Source organism: Lampetra planeri, chromosome 2 (genome assembly GCF_965212315.1).
Source record: "Lampetra planeri chromosome 2, kcLamPlan1.2.h2, whole genome shotgun sequence".
Classification (NCBI taxonomy): domain Eukaryota; kingdom Metazoa; phylum Chordata; class Hyperoartia; order Petromyzontiformes; family Petromyzontidae; genus Lampetra; species Lampetra planeri.
This window is the reverse complement of record NC_136108.1, coordinates 7,066,491-7,084,152: the sequence shown is the minus strand read 5'-3', so window position 1 is coordinate 7,084,152 and position 17,662 is coordinate 7,066,491. Positions and strand designations below refer to the sequence as shown.

The window sequence follows — 17,662 nt, the reverse complement described above, 5'->3', positions numbered from 1 at the left end:
CCACTGTTCACGTTGGCTAAACATAATTAAGCCTACATGTGTAATGTACAATATACTGTAGGTATATACTTTATAGATAACGCACATCTTCTATGCCTCTATATACAGCGGTTCCTATGCCGTTTGAAAGTACCGTGTAATGTCACACTACGAGTTATATTTTGTTGCAGGCGAATCAATGTTGTGCATCACATTTAGTGCAGTAGTTGTCCACGTGGCGTCGGCACTGCACGCGTGCACACGTTTCGATTCAATGCCAGATGATGAGACGACCCTCCGGACATTAAGAGACGCGTCCAAAAGACTCGTGCCCGATGCCAAGAAAGTCATACGGATCTGGTCACGCGCACGCACGCGCCTCCTTGCAGGTTATAATACGCACCCCCATCTCTTGCTTTAGAATACAAAGGGTATGCGTCTCATCGGCCGGAGCATACGGCAGTATGTACTACAGCGGCGTATGTTTGTACATAGCCACACTGGCCAGCGCTTAGACTTAAGGGGCCGTCCATAAATGACGTCACGCGATTTTTGATGATTTTTGACCCCCCCCCTTTGTCACACGGCGTCACAAAAAGTCAGACCCCCCCTCAATACGACGTCACAAAGCTCTGCCCCCCCCCCCCTAAATATAAAACGTGCTTCAAATCACTTTAAACTCTTGTCATTGTAGTGCGTATTTAATGTGGCGCTGCAATCTGATGTTGTAGGAGAAAACATTAAAAAGTCTATTTAATTAAGTAGAACGTGTTGTCTATATTTATTTAAAGTTGCGCATTTTGATGTGACGTCACATTTCTCACTCCCCCCCCCCCATCGTCACACATCGTCACAAATGTCTAACCCCCCCCCCCCCCAAAGTGCGTGACGTCATTTATGGACGGCCCCTAAGCCACGGGGCAAAACCGAACCCGGTGCAGAAATGTCGGACTGTCGCTACACACAGCAAGCCTTCGCTAACAATCCACCGTCATCATCATCACCACCATCATCGCCGCCACCACCACCATCATCATCACTATCAGCCACGGTGAATCTACTGCTGACGTGAGCACTCCCGAAACCGCCTCCGCCGCCACCTCGCACGCTCCTGTGATGTAAAACTCCGCCGAGCTCCGCCACAGGAGGCCATTGACTCGCTCCATCTCCTACGGACGCGTTCCATTCATTGCCTGCCACTCCGTCGTTGTTCTTGCCCCTCGCCCCCGTTGGCGGTCAGAATCATAATATTTAATTAAATCCGATGAGCTATGAAGCTCTTTTTCACATCTGTCCAGCATCTCTTCTTCCAGCGACGTTCTCCTGCCCAAGCCCCCATACTTGCATTCCTTAACGATCTGAATGATGCAAATTACTTGCGTACGGTGTGCAGTATTCTCTACTCTAACACACGCGGCTCCTCTTTATGGCAATGGGAAGCAATCCACGACGCGGCAAGGAAATGTTAACGCCCGTAACGTGGACCACTGCCGTCGTGATGTATGTACTGTATATGTACACATGTTGAACTTCTTTCGCACCGTACGCTGCCAAGCGCGCTAACCGTTGTCCCACGTGCAGTGGGGATGTTGGAACCGGTGAGGAATAGGTCCTCACCTGCAGCTGTGCTTTTCAATAGTCACTTCTGCTCATATTAAATAATCTGTTGTACTTACAAATGGGAAATAAACACGCGTTTAAACACATGTCCATAAGAGTCGTCTTTTCTCTATCGTAAAAATTGCCAACAAATCCCGATTGGCCACCCGCGGTGTATCTGTGTAAAGCACAGGCCTCTGTCAATCCACTGCTGGATGATGGGTTTCCCACGCCGGTCATGGAGTCTTGGGGGTTATTTGACCATACTTCACCATGCTGGCCGGTGCGGGTTGCTGAAGAAGGGGACACGTGGTGATCGGTTCAGCCATCACTCGCTTCTGATATTAGCCGTGGCTGGGAAGGAATCGAACTTGGGTCACCGGGATGATCGCACAGAGCCCTAACCACGGCGACGCCGATTCTCCGATCTAGAAATAAGTCGGTGCTTTTCAGTCGATCACATTCATTTATAATGCGGCAATTCGCGCTTTCTATAGTAGTCGTAGTTAAATTTAAATGTCACAATGCCACTAATCTGAAATTATTACAGCATTGCTCGATTCCTGTATGAAGCTAATGCGGCTTTGGTGCCTGACAAGGACTGACGAACAAACATTCACACACGCCGGGTAATATTTGGTCTGAAAAGCCAATAAACTGATGGACTAAACATATTTTTTATATTGACGTATAGACACAGAATGTGTGTTTACCTCTTTTTGTTTTGCCCACAGAGCTCCACAACAACGCATAGTGCGTGTATATAACGTTGTATTATTGTTTGCCCCATCGTTTAGATGGAGTCCTCTTGCCAATAACGTCTGGTAACCCAGCAAGAAGTGTGATTCTACTGATGAGACCCAGAATGTCGAAACCGGCCCAGAGTTGTGCTTGCTTAAAACAAATGCTGATGACTAATATTTATCTGGAAAGCGAATATGGCGAGGGACTAAAACAGATTTTGATTTACACGTGGAGACACAGAACAGGATTCTCGATTATTTGCTGTTTGATATCTGAGCAATGCTCAACCCCAACAACTACCCCCAAGATGAGCTCATTGTCATGCGCGGAACCACCCTGTTTTGTATGTTTGCCGTAGTGTTCATCGGCAAGCGATGTGAATGCCGCCCCCTTTTGACTTGCATTACGAAATAAATGACAGAACGAACGGTGACTGAGGACGTGCACAACAAGTCAATGCATTCCTCACCGACGAATACACGCAACCGCGTCTTGTTTTCTGTGTTTATATTCACGTGCGAGAGTCCTCTTTTGAAATCATTTCATACCCATAAAGACAAAGGCGCAACCCTGCAATTGCTTGGTCACTCCACTGGCGGTGGATATGGGCCTCCACATCGAGAGAGCTACGCTATCGGGTATTTGTGTCTACTCCTCCACGCCTGCCGGCAGCAGCGTCATTTGAATCTCTAATTGTAGAGAGAGGTACAACTAACAAAACATTGTTAACGTAACACGGGTCACCCGAGGCATCTTCGTAAAGATGACGCGCGGCGCGCTCTCTTTATTTACGATGATGTAGGGGCTCGACTCTCCGCACCATATAACAAAGGTGGTGCTCACCAGAATGACGCGTGCTAAATCTCATTACAGCATTCACGTGCGCTGTCTCAAGACAGCAACTCAATAATATTTGCCCTAACAAACGAAATATATAAAACAAGGAAAAATATCCCCCGTATAGCCTTGACAGACTATTGGGGCAAGTGCTGTTAGCGAACACCTATTGAAGCCGGCACAGAACACCACGCTCAGCCACACCAGGTACTCAGTTGAGGCTGAGTCGACTTAGGGGAGGCTCAGGACCGGTTCAGATAATCATCCCTGGTGCTCGCCGCAAGTAGGAATCGAACTCGGGTATCTGGTTTCGTAGCGCAATGCGCTACACACAAATATAATAAGCGATGTTCCGTGCAATGGTCTTTCTTGATATCAGAAAGATTTAGAAGGCCCATTGACTGAAACGTCGCTTATTATATACGTATTCCTTTCAGGGAAGTGTTTATCGACGAATGTGCCGAGGTTTTTTTGTGTGTTTGTTATTTATACCTTAGGCACCACTACCAATGCAGCATCACATTTCTCTTTAGTGAAGATACTTCTCTCTTAAGGGCGCTGCTTTCGACAAGCGCAATCTTTACAGAAATCCGAGCTATTGCCTTCAAAGAAGGTCGGCTGTCATTAGCGCGTTTAATTATCGAGGCGAGCTCATTGAGATGCCCAACTTTGCTCGTGATAATGTGCTTATAATAAAAAAAAACCGGAATGGGCCTATAGGGGGATGTCATAGGCCACTATGCACGATTTCCAAAAGATTAACCTTTTGAAAGGTCTCCCTGCGAGCGCCGTTCCACAGAAAGAAAAAGGTCCCCTTTGACCCCCTTCTTATGCACTACATGGAGAAATATTTCCCTTGGTCGCAGTGCCGGATTAAACTAGTGCGAGGCCTGTATCATATGTTATAAAGGGGCCCTAAATAAAAAAGAAAACCACGCAACTATTAAAACACAAATTTTTCACTTGCATAGTAAAGTAATTGTATTTTTTCATTTGCTGTACAGCCAGATAATACGACAAATCGGTAACCTTAAACAACCCAGTCTTCATAAAAGTTGAAGGCAGTATAGCAGGGACGTGCGGTCGGTGGAGGCAGGGGAGGCAGAGCCTCATCTGTCATACTCCAATGAAAATAGCTGTTACGAAAAAAAAAAGAATAATCAAATAAAATGAATATTAAGATTTTCCACTGATCTGTGTTATAAATCTCATTTCTATACGATTCAAATCATTTTTAAACTCAAAATCGCTAAATTTGCGGAGCTCCGCTGCAAATACAGGAAGAGACGAGAGGTGAGGCAGCGATGAGCTCAGCCTCCCCTATGATTGCGCAACCCCTCAGTAACTGGATGGAGCGCGGGCAATAAGTGCGTGCCTGTTACTATCTCAGTATGTCACCAATGTAATGTTTGTAGACCCCTTCATTTCATGTCCTCGCCTTCCATACTCCAGGTAACTTGTTTCACGTAGGCGTATAAAGATATTTAGGCTCGCTGGTCTCTAACACGCCCCCTCCGTGAGGCCACGCCCCCCTCAGTGTGTGAATCTGACACTAGCCAGTGCCACCCCAGCCATTGACCTCACCGCACGTCACTGCAGTATAGTACTATAGTAATAGAGCAAGTGCAGAATCACTGAACCGGAATTGATAGCTTGAAAGCATTCAGCGCGGGGCCCTTGAAAGTGCGGCGCCCGTAGCTACATATGTAGCTACTTGTGCTACTGGGATAATCCGGCACTGCTTAGTCAACGAAGAACCCTTGCAACGCACGCTGGATCGGTGGCTGGCAAACACGAAGGGGCTGATATCACCTTACAGCACCAGACCCTTCAAAAAGCCAACAAGCACGTGTAACTTAAAACAAGATTATCTAATGTATCGGCCGTCGGGGTTTTCAGGCAATGCTTTCCAGTTACATTTGTTTCAACGGGAAACCCGCGGGGCCGGTTTCGACTTTCTTGAGTCTCCTCAGCAGTGCTCGGTGCATTAAGACAACGAGACGTGTTCGTCGAGATCGACCGGCGAGTATTCCGACTTAACGAAATGTGTGAGTGTGGTGAGACAGCCAGTGACTAATGCACCGTGCTACGGACCCGGCGACATGAGTTCGAATTCCGGTCACGGCTAACATCAGAAGTCAGCAGCTAGCGATCCTGCCATTCTCCCCTTCACCAATCCGCATCGACCAGCGTGGTGAAGTACGATCAACGACACGGTTCGGGGAGGCCCTCATCCAGCAGTGGATCGAGAAGTTACTGGAAATCAATCTTGCTCTTGAGTAGCGCTACGGGGAACTGCAACCAGGAGTGGGTCACGGATGTTAAGGGGCATCATTCACGTGTCCACGTGTGATCAAAGGGCACGGACAAACACATTTAGGCTCTGGCGGTTGTCCCGTGTCGCTCTCCGATGTGTTTTTTGGTTCCGCCGCGTGCTGCTCGGCATGACGTCCGACGTTTCGCTCCACGTGCCGCTGTGGCAGCTGAAGCTCACGGCACTTGGAGCGAAACGTCGGACATCGTGCCGCCGGAAAGAAAAACAACACGCGGGTAGAGCCCCTAAAACCCCTAATCGGAGAGCTGCACACACAAACACACACACGTGCCTCTTAAGAAGCGAGGTCGGTGGAGAGGTGCCTGGACGAAGACACGTGTCCCCTCTTCTCCCCCGCCCGATGAGACCTCCCTGCCACGACGTTTCACCCATGCCAATGCCCTCGTAAGTGCTATGGTGCGGTGCTTCCCGTCATTCGGGATAAGAGAGAGAGGGGGGGGGGGGCTTATCTTGCCACTGCAGTAATTCAATCCCAAAAGTTAAATGTTTCCGAGCGCTCGCAGCTCGCTGGCAGCATCGAATTGGTGTCACGGGGTGGTGGTTTGGCTTGAGCTCTGTGGCCCTCAACTTCCCCGTATCCACCACTGCTTTTAGGGAAAATGATACCCGTACCGTATTGGAATTGTTATGCGCATGCTGTGCGCGCAGCCCGACAATTGAATGGATACACTCACTGCTTGTGGCGCCGCGCGGTTGAACTGGGCGCTGCCTGGTCCCATGAATTATTTACGCACCCAACACCGCAAATTCCCGAGTCCAAAAATCTCCCCCCTTCATTTCGTAGCCCGGTGCCTGAGCCCCTCAGGCCTGTGGGCCATTGTGCAGTTGCACCGCCTGCACACTGCTCAATAGCGACGCCACTGCTGTCGCCTCTTGCGCCTGAGGATCACAAACGACTGCGTGGAAGCATTCGCGTAGGTTATTTCACAGGGGCTGTAGTGCTTAATGTAATCGATTCACATCGATGGTATGCATTCTCGCGATACATGCGTGGTTGAAGTCGCGTGTGCACCGATCGATGTTTTTTTCAGTTCCTAATTTTGTGTTTACTGGGTTCACGTGAGGACCCTCTAGCCACTAGTGCCCGCTACATGCACCACGATATTACACAATAGCTGGTTATTTAATTAATTCGAGGTGGGGCGATTAGTCGGTTAATCAAACGATATATTATTATCGACCACTCTTGGTAATTGATTATTGTACTCGGACACCTTTAAAAATCTCGGTCGACCACACATCCCCAGCAAGCCACGCCCAGTGTGACAACGTGGCCGATGATGCCAATGACGCCACCAAGGCCCAAATATTACCTCCCGTCCAGCGGCACACATGCGAACAGCGGTAATTATTTTTCCCAACTAACTATATTGTTGTGTTATCAGATTAGTCGAGTGATCAAAGCGATAATCGTTACAGTAATTGACAACTTCAATAATTAGATATCCCAATTCTAAATACATAGTCACAATTCATGAAATTGTGATGGAGTGGACGATAGTCCAGACCGCTGTTCAGTGAATTATGTTGGCACGCCACATCCGTGTTACCTTATTTTGTTCCCATGATACTTATCATGTCCTCATACAATTATAAGAATGTGAGGTTCAATTATATAGCATTACTATGGATAGTTGCACCTTGAAATCTAGTGGTAGTTAGTACCTTATACTGGTAGGAACCTCCTGGTTCCACCAGCCCACAGGGGATTATTGTGTCCGTCCGTCGTGCATCCAAAAATGGGAGGGGTGGGGCTGGGTGGAGAGGGGAGGGTGGGGAGGAGCTGGGTGAGGATGGAGGGGCTGGGTGGGGAGGGGAGGGTGGGGAGGGGCTGGTTGGGGAGGGTGGGCCTGGGTGGGGAGGGTGGGGAGGGGCTGGGTGGGGAGGGTGGGGGGTGGGAGGGGTGGGGCTGGGTGGGGAGGGGCTGGTCACCCCGTGGTGCCCTTATAAAACTCAACGTTTAACCTACTCACGCCGGATTTTGTGCCCGCCCTCACAGTCGGGAATATTTGCGCTTTTACGAACATGCCAGCCAGTGTTGCTAGTCAAGCGGCCGCTCTGACTCATCAAGCCAGGGCTACATAAACCATATGAAATCAAAATTTATTGGTCGCTTACACGGTTACGCTGATGTTATAGCTTGAGTTGTCAGCTCCACAACACTGCAATAGAATGTCTAACAAATAATCAACATGTACGTGGAATGGTTCTCCTGTCTCTCTATCGCGCTCATCCGAATGCCAGAATCAGAATCTTTATCTAGACTGGAGGAATTACGATGAGCTATGAAGCGCTTTTTTCACGACAGGGATGTGTCTCCGCGTGACGCTTTTGCGTTGGCCTCCTGCCATCACGGATGAGCGTAGAGTGGAGGGGCGGGGATGGATGAAGCATGGACGCAGTGCTGCAGCAGGAAGGGAGGGGAAAGGGTGGCTTTTTGGGGGGGCGGGGGGGGAGACGGGTGGGGTGGCCTTCTGGAGTGGGGCGTGCGGGGGGGGTGCGCCGCATGTTTGCGTAGCCGAATCGTCGGAGAGCGAAGCGAGCAGCGGCGGCTTGGTTGGTGGCTCAACACTTTGTTTGCGGCTGTGGCGGTGCTGGTGCCGCAGCTACCGAAATGTCTAGCGACGGCTCTGGGACGGACGTAGAGTCCATCCACACGGGAGGAAATGATGACCAGCCCTTGCACCCACCGCCGAACCACCCAGCAACGCTCGTCAGCAGTCATGGATGCAGGTGGCCTGGCGGTCCGTCTTGTACCAGTCGCCGTCGAAGTTGCAGTTGCAGGTGGTGCATTCGTCCAGTTTGACCTCTCGACCCGCGGGGATGACGTTCGAGCCGGCCAGGCAGTTTGGTCCTGCGTGCGGTTTGCGCGTATTTTAGAGAGAGAGGAGGAGGAGAGAGGAGGGGGGACATATGAGTTATGCTAATCGTTGACAACTTGATTTTAAATATAATTAATTACGTTAATACTTTCCAACACTGTATGCGTTTTGCCTTGAGAAGTATTTAATTAGCAGTGTGGAAAGCGACGGGTCACTGTAAGTGCAGAATGTATTTTTTATAGAGTAGAGCTTTTGCAAGTAATGCTTCTTTGTTTTGGTTTGTTTACCTACTTAGCTAATTAGGGGTGTTATAGACCCCCCCCCCACCACCGAACGCATAAACACTTTGCACAGTTTGGAAGCGTCGTTGTCCTTGCAAATCCCCTTGAATGCTGCCTACATCTTCAGATCTTGGAAGCTAAGCTGATTTGAGCCTGGTAAGTAATCGGATAAGAGACTGCGTGGTTGATACGAGATATTGTAGGGCTTGGATTGTGAGGTGGCCAGGAGCTGGTAGTACCGCATTGGATTACTGAATCCATCAGCGCAAAGCTTTGAGTGTTACACCGTCGTGTGCAACTTTCCGCCAAACACGAATCCGTTGAATTGGTCAAAAATGTCAAATGCAGCAAGGTCCTCCTGCAAGATTGTCTCAGTTGGAACTTTCCCGGATAAAGGGCATAACTATTTCAAATAATGTGTACTGACCTTTACTGTCATACACGTGACTATATTTCATACACACGTCGGGTTTTCGCTGTCCATTTTTCTTCGTGCTATTATACAATATCGATGATGACGTTTTGACGTTGAAATTTTCAACGCTTGATTTTTTCGGTGTTTCCTCCGCTGTTTGGTTCCAGCATTGGAATGCTGTGCGGCGTTAATCGCTGCGTCTGTGTCGCCCGAGATCTCCCTTGGATAAGCGAACACTCGTGAAGGTCGAAAACGGGTGGGTGGCCAGCACCACGCCCGACCGCCTTTGTTTCCCCAGTGGCGATGTTTACACACCCCCCCCCCCCGCCAAAGTGCCTTAACGAGGCCCAGAACCCGGTTGAGAAAATCGTCACCGATATCGGCCGTGAGCGGGAATCGAAAGTGAATGCGGCGTTTTGCAAGCGGTGCATTTCCGTGCTTCGCTGGATTCGTAGCGCAGCGCGCTAACCGCTACGCTACTCGGGGCGCACGGTATCGCTCACAATGCTGCGCGGTGTATCCCATTTTTGGACCAATTAAACCCAAATTAGATGTCCACACGCGTCCACTCACTGCGGGGCAGCGCCGGAGGGATTAGGTGGGTTGCTGGGGGTCGTTATTTGTGGGGCCTCATTACGGGGGGGAGGGGGGCAGGTGGAGGACCCACGACTCGTAAGCAGATGACGAATTTTTTGAAGAGCGCGGTGGAGTTGGTGGTGGGGGGGATGAGCGAGGAAGCCCGCTGAGTGAGGGCAAGGAAAGCGTTTCAGACATGCTCACCTTCTCACCCAGAGGGCTCCTTGCAGACATCAAACCAGAGTAACCCCTCTCCCCCTCACATCTTTTTTTCCTTGAAGATACGTAACTCGCATAGACGGCGTGTCCCGGGCTGTCCGACACGAATTTGAAAAATCGCTAATGAGTAAGGGGCCGTCCATAAACGACTTCACGCGATTTGGGCCGATTTTTGACCCCCCCCCTCCCCCCCTCGTCACACGGCGTCACAAAAAGTCAACCCCCCTCAAATATGACGTCACAAAGCTCTGCCCCCCCCCCAAACCATATTTCCATTTTGAAAATAAAACATGCTTCAAATCACTTTAAACTATTGTCATTGTAGTGCGTATTTAATGTGGCGCTGCACTCTGATGTTGTAGGAGAAAACATTTATTAAAACGTCTATTTAATTAAGTAGAACCTGTTGTCTATATGTATTTAAAGTTGGGCATTTTGATGTGACGTCACATTTCTTAAACCCCCCCTCCCCCACTCGTCACACATCGTCACAAATGTCTGCCCCCCCTCCCCCCTAGGTGCGTGACGTCATTTATGGACGGCCCCTAAGTAGGCTTTATCGTTGAGTTCAAACGCCTCATTATGGCACTCCTGACGTCAGCTTTCACACCTTTAACCCGTCCAATATACAATGGGGGCGCCTGCCTGCGATGTTCTACTTGAAACAGCTTCAAGCTCTCATCGGACACGCTAAGACTCGCCGTGTTCGCTTTGTGGGCTTCATTTCAGAGGAGTCTCATTAAAATGGAACGAGCGGCTGTTATACAAATTATTCTCTGGCATAGAAAATGCGGAAAATCCACCACTGGCTCAAGATTGCCAACACAGATGAGCACTGCCCAATGATGAGGGTTACACACAATGACAATGATGATTAAGGGTCCCTCTGGCATCTGGGAACTCCAAGAGGTGGTTCAGAGGTCACAGATATGGCAACGGCACCGCTGACAACCTGGCTTCTAATTTATGATGACATCGAGTTATCAAGTGGAGTAGACCAATCGTCTCAGCTCAGTCACCAATGCCTGCAGAAATGGCTGCACAAAAAACATCATATTTAATTTCAGGTTTCACTTAATTTGGCTCATTTCCTGCTTTGACAGTGCCCCCCGGCCCCGCCTCCCCCGGTGTGCAGATAGAAAGCTCACTTTAAGGGGTTCTAAAAATATTGATTTGAAGCTTTCGTGACTGCAGGAATCCATACTCTTTGGTTCTTTCGGTAAAGTCACGTAGGTATAAAATAAAACAAATCACGACATTTCGGGCGCTTGTGTTGCACCCGTGACTTTACCGAAAGAACCAAAGAGTATGGGTTCCAAAAAGTCGTTCTGTGATATAACATTCCACGGGCTGTTCTTGAGCACGTGTGCTCGTGCGTCGTTCTCGCTCTGCGAGGGTTTCCGAACGGAGGCCGCTTCCCGTGAACGACACTGACAGCACAGAGTGAGCACAACATCGGGACACGGGCTGAGAACCGGCCTGCCCGACGCAGCGGGAAAGGGCTCAGAACGGCGAAGGCGGTACGTACCGTGTTTGCAGACGGGACAGCACTGCTTGGGCTCATACACGGGGTCCACGCACTCGGGCAGCGGGCAGTCCGAGACCACGCACGTCACCTCCCCGTCTGCCTCGCAGCGACACCGCTCACACGGAGACAGCTGCCGTGGGCGGGGGTGGGAAGTTGAAGGAAGGAAGGGCACGAGGAAGGGATTGAGACGTGAGGAAAGCGAGGGACGGGGATGATTAAAAATGAAAAAGGGTTGGAGGGGTACGGGAAATATGGCAGAGATGTGAGTCGGGCGGTAAATGGATGGGAGGGATGAGATGAATGAAATGGATTGGGGGAGGAGAGAAGTGCCGAGGATGGGATGTATGGGAAGGACGACAGAGATGTTAAGTGGATGAGAAGAGAAAGGGTGGGATAGGAGAGACGGGATGGATGAGAAGAATGAGAGTGATCGGAGGTGACCGGATGAGGATGGGAGCACTTAAGAAGAACGAGTGTGCGTTGGAAATGAAAGGGAGGGATGTGAGTGAGGTGGACGGCAGGAATGGGAGAGATGGGATTGGTGGGAAGGTCGAGAGGGATGGGAGGGATGAGAAGGGTAGGAAAATGGAAGACGTAGTAAGGACGGGAGAGTTGGGAGGTGGACGGAAAAGTGACAAGAAAGTGACAGCAGTGTTACGCAAGACGCGTGTTGCAGAGCGACGATTGGAACGGGAGATAGGTGGACCGGATGATCGAGACGGATTTGCGGGTTGTGCCGGAGAGGGCCAAGAGGGACGTGCGGGATGAAGTAGGAATTGCGACCGAGCTCGATCTCAGGGTGAAGTGATGGATCGTGGCATCAGCCTCTCGAGCCCAGGGTTATGCCCAGGGCTGTCATCGCGGAGATTTGAAGTCGCGTTACCCGCGGGTAACCGCACGCTCGTGGCGTGCGGCGCTCCGACTTCGGGAGATGAAAACGACGGAGTTTGCGAAAAAACAAAAAAAACACAGAGAGACAAATGACGTTCACTCACTGAGGTGGGGGGGGGTCAGTGCGTATGTGAGGGGTAACGCGGCTGAGCAGTCCGGTAAAAGGATGCCGCCCTGCAACTGCTTGCTTACACCACTGCTGGTGGAAGAGCTTCCCTTAGAGAGAGAGCTCTATTTTGGCCTAATCTTCCACGCTGACCAGATGCACTGGAAGAGGTGTACGTACCCACATTTTACCCCACCGCACGCGACCTACCAATCGACTACCTGAGGTCTATCCTTTTCTGGGTGGATAGAGGCTGTCGGATTTAAGAGCCTCCTTTGTTTTCACCTCCACGCCAGGAGGTCGAACGGAACCGGTGATCCCTGGATTGCAAGTCCGACCAACTTACCATTGACCCCCACGTGCAGCGTGCAAGTACCCGGCTAAGGGAGTGGGGAACGGAATATCGTTATTGCATTCATCACACCCAGGACATTCCTTTCGTTTGTTCAGGGCACCGCGTCCTTTGCGTTATTTGTGAACAGATGTTGCCTCTTTGTGCTGGAACAAACCGTGCGTGCGTGAGCAATGCGGCTTCAATATGATTGCATGGGGCAGAGTCGCACGTATGAGGGAAGTGATATTTCCAGGAGGCCACTGATCTGTCTGAGCTGGGGTTATCGTTTCAGCTCAGTTTTAATAAATTGCTCTGGTGGGAGAATCGGCGACGCAGTGGTTCGCGCACTTGCGCTATGAACCAGAGGTGTGGACTCGAGTCATGTGACTTGGACTCGAGTCAGACTCGAGTCATGAATTTGATGACTTGCGACTCGACTTGGACTTGCATAACAATGACTTTGTCCCACCTATGAGATGTGGACTCGAGTCATGTGACTTGGACTCGAGTCAGACTCGAGTCATGAATTTGATGACTTGCGACTCGACTTGGACTTGCATAACAATGACTTTGTCCCACCTCTGCTATGAACCCGGTGCCACGGCTAATATGAGTGGCGGGTGATTTCTGAATAAGTCCTGCACTGTGCTTGCCACTCATTACACACAAAGTGCTTTTCACAAATGAAGCATAATACCTTGCTCATCTCGTCAAGGAGCATAAACCATCACGCAAACTCCGGCGATCCTTGCAGCAGCGGCTTTTGGCTAGCTATCGAACAAAGATGGACAATGCATCGCGCTTTCAGATGTGCTTCTGCAGCCGTCTGGAAGGCTCTTCCTTCCGAAATTAGGACGTCACTGGAACTGTGCACTTTGGAATCGAGATTGAAAACTCATTTCTTGAGAACTGTTTTTTTGTGTTAAGTTTGTTGTCCATCCCCCGCTCTTCCAATTATCACGGTTAACTACGTACGGTGCAAAAGAATAAACATACATACTGCCCAGCGCGGTGAAGTATGGTTAAACAACTCCCCATAATTGACACGAGGTGGATTGACACGAGCTCAGATAATGCTAACAACCTGACGATACTGGATGTCATCTCCAGCAAAAAGAGATTAGTCTCCAACACACCAGTCTGCTGAAGCAGGAACTTATTTGGCATATTTGATCCACGTTTTACAACACATATTTTAACACGACCTAACCCAAATGAAACCAATTATGAAAGCCTACGCATAATATTTACTATTTATGATTATTATAAAACATATTCCAGATTCCGTACATTTCTTCTTTGCACGTGGACATGTTGCATTGGGACTTGGAGACTCGTTCACAAAAGAGCGTCTTGAAGCCGGGTGCACACCCGTGATCCACTGATTTGGAGAAGTAAAATTGTGGATTGTACAGGTGTGTAAATGCCCAACATCTGCTGGGCTGCAACGTGACCACGAGATGTAAGTACAGCAAGTGGGTTCGTGAATCCTTCCGTAGTGTGATCCCCACGCATTTCTTGCTTGGTGGGTTTTCTCAAAGTACGACGGTCTCCTCCCACACAAAGCAAAACCTTCAGAGAAAAACCTGACTCGGCCAAACATTATAATGCGGATTAAAAGGTGCAACCCTGCCATTTAGAGTGCGCTCTTAGATATTTCCTCCAGAGGGCATGCGGTCGATTCTTCCACGCGTCTTGGATGGGGTGGGAATGCCCCCAAGTTTAACCCACCACACAAGCCTCAGAACCCGAGTGAAGTTCGTAATGAATTCTGTCTACGACCGCCGTAAGGGAACGTATTTTACGTGTGGCTCTTAGAAGCGTTTTCGGGTTGTACCGAGCGTTGTCCGGCGTGAAGTCCGACATTTCAATCCACGCGATGGGAGCATCTTCAGGTTACTGAATTTCATTTCGGTTCCCAGCACATGGAGCGGAACGCTGTACCAGAGGTGTGGACTCGAGTCATGTGACTTGGACTCGAGTCAGACTCGAGTCATGAATTTGATGACTTGCGACTCGACTTGGACTTGCATAACAATGACTTTGTCCCACCTCTGAGATGTGGACTCGAGTCATGTGACTTGGACTCGAGTCAGACTCGAGTCATGAATTTGATGACTTGCGACTCGACTTGGACTTGCATAACAATGACTTTGTCCCACCTCTGCGCTGTACCATTATTGCCGAATAGCACGCGGTACAATTGCGCAAAATTTGAAATTTTCCCCGAAAAAATACTCAATTGGGAAAAGTGTAGCGACTTGGCACCCTACTACGAAACTACAGTAGGCTACGAAATATCCCAATGTGCCAGGACCATCCTGATGAGAAAAAAAGTTTTTTTTTTTAATATTCAGCGAGGCTTTCCCGGGTAAATAAAGGGAATTATGATATATTTTGACTTAAAACTTTCGTGACTGCAGGAATGGTTCTTTCGGTAAAGTCACGTAGATAGAAAATAAAAATGAAATACAATTATTTTAAATTTTAGTTTATTTTTTATTTTAAATATATTTTTATTTTCTATCTACGTGACTTTACTCAAGGAATTATGATAATAATAATAAGAACCCAAACACACATTGGAGAGCTACAGAGAACAATCGCGAAAACCTAAGCAGTGTTCACGTTTTTCGAAAAATATGTCATGTTGCCTGTGTAAGGAGGGTGCTCTGTCTGGTGTGTGGGTAGATGCGCACTAAATGATGCGCTGGTGGAGAAATCTGATAGAATTCCATGTGCACGCCTGAGCGATATTAACCAGCGGGGGGGGGGACTTGATACTCCATCCATAAACGCCTCGAGGGGATTACATTACCTAGGTGGTAATGGTTTAACCCTGGCGAAAGAGTTTATAGAAATCTGTAATTCTTCTCGGATGCACACGCAATAAAGCTCTCGAAAACAGCGATTATATATGAATACATCACTCGCCACCGACCCATGAGGTGTTACGTAACTTCCAAATGGGTATGGGCACGCGTTTGCATTCGCGCAGGGCTTAATTTCTCATTGAATATCAGCCGCTATCTTGGTCGAAATTCCGAGACGTTACCCGTGCCATGAGCAGCGTGGTGAGGTTATGATCACACAACTCTCATGACCAACACGACGTGGACATCATTTCGTCCAGAAGAGCATTGACTATTAATTCAATTCGCTGAGTTTTAGGTAAACCTAATAAGGTAAACAAACACATGCTGGCCTGTGTTAGCAGTGGTGCACACGTTTGCAGAAAACAACACAGGGGTATTGCGCGAAACGTCGGTCTACCATGTGTTCTATTATGAGCAGAATTAATGACGATGGTAGTGAGTTTTCATCTTCTCTTCCTATCGAGTTAATAAACCAGTAATGCAGTGCCTGTATTCGAGTAATGCATCTCTAAAAAAATTGTTATTCACAAATTAATAATCATTTACAGTCAGTTGTCGCCCATAACCGGTTCAGGCATCGCTCGCCATTGATCGATCTTAGCCGTGGCCGGGAATGGAACCCGAGGAGCCGGGTCCAGATTGCCTGCGTTAGACTCGCACATCTCTAGCCTCCCATCCAGCAGCTGAAAGTGGTTTCCGCGGGCAGTGGAGCAATGAATGAAATGGGAGCTCCTCGGCCGCGTGGGTTTGCATGTATATTGAACTTATTTCGCACCGTACGTAGCCAAACCGTGCTAATCGGCTGGGGACCCTCCTGCCCCATGGGTCTCGGCGCAGTTGCACCGACTGCGCCCTTCACGCCGAATTTTCCCGTCGCCAACGCCAAAGAGCGGCCAATTAAAACGCGCCCCAGCACGTTACCTTGAACTCCTGCAGCGACCCGTACTTGGCGCCCTTGAACTCGCAGCCGCTGCGCATCTGCTTGCACTGCTGACAGCAACCGTCCGACTCGACGCGCACGCACTTGGGGTGCAGGCGCGGGCAGTCGGGGGGCGCGCACACGGGCCCGTCCTCGGCGCACACGCACGGGCACGACGCGTGCCCCGGGAAGAAGCGCTCCCCGAGCCGGTAAACGCGCCCCGTCGCGTCTTCGCAACCCCGCTGCACCCGGCGGTCGGGCTCGCCCTCGTAGGCGCCGGGCGACGTCGTCTCCTGCAGGGAGGCTGGGCTAGGCGCCGCGCGGCCTCGGGAGCCGAGACCTGCAGCGGCTCCGAGCCGAGTGACGTCCGGAGCGCCGAGGCTCTGCGGCCCCGGGGAGAGCGGACCCGCGCCGAGAGGGTGGATCAAGAGGGGCTCGAAGTAGATTAGCGCGAGGACGAGCGCTTGCCCGCGAGATAGACGTGGTAGCGCCCTCATGGCTGAGACGCCGGCGAGGGAATTGCGTAAAAATGTAGCTCTCGGCAGCGCAGTGTGATTTACGCGCCCAAGCTGACGCAGCGGGGGCACCCAAGCGAATTTACGGTCGCGATGCAGGGAGCCGCTACGAAATGCGGAGTCGCTCTCGGAGAGTCGGAGTCGTGCGTTCGAGTGGCATGTTAAGCGGCTTTATAACCCACCTCGTGCATCGCTACACCGTCACCACCACCACCACGTCCCGTGACCGCGCGTCGGCGTCAGGAGCCGGAGTGAGCGCGGACCGTGCGTGTGCGAACTTGAAATGCGGAGCGAGCGAGACGGGGGTGACACAGCCACTGCCGCCCCCCCCCCCAACTCCCGCAACGCAGCCTCCCGCCCCCTGCGCCGACTACGCGCACGCACTTTGAGAGAGGAACAACCCAAATGTGCCATTTCTAGCGTGACCTGTAAATTCACATTGGAGTCATGAAAAACCAGCTACACGTTCGTGGATTGAGAGATTTTATTTAACCAGGTGAGCTCCCTTTCAGATTAGCATTCAGCCGCATTTGGTTACGCTCTTAACTCGAAAAACATGTCGACGTTTCGGCTGACTGTCTGCTTCAGAACATAGAACAACAACAACACTGCGGCATGCATGTTGATGAAATTACAACAATCACACTCTTCCCATTCTCACTGGCCCTCCATTCAGTATTCGATGG

General features: G+C 50.1%; 1 protein-coding gene across 1 annotated transcript; it reads right to left on the bottom strand.

The window, feature by feature from the left end:
- Positions 1-7,994: 7,994 nt before the first annotated feature.
- Positions 7,995-17,201, bottom strand: LOC144733425 (von Willebrand factor C domain-containing protein 2-like). Its single transcript, XM_078615338.1, has 3 exons — positions 16,464-17,201; positions 11,336-11,465; positions 7,995-8,348 (listed from the first exon to the last, which is right to left on the bottom strand). The coding sequence occupies exons 1-3, from the start codon at positions 16,956-16,958 to the stop codon at positions 8,209-8,211; spliced, it is 765 nt and encodes a 254-aa protein (XP_078471464.1). The 5' UTR covers positions 16,959-17,201; the 3' UTR covers positions 7,995-8,208.
- Between the last annotated feature and the right edge of the window lie 461 nt (positions 17,202-17,662).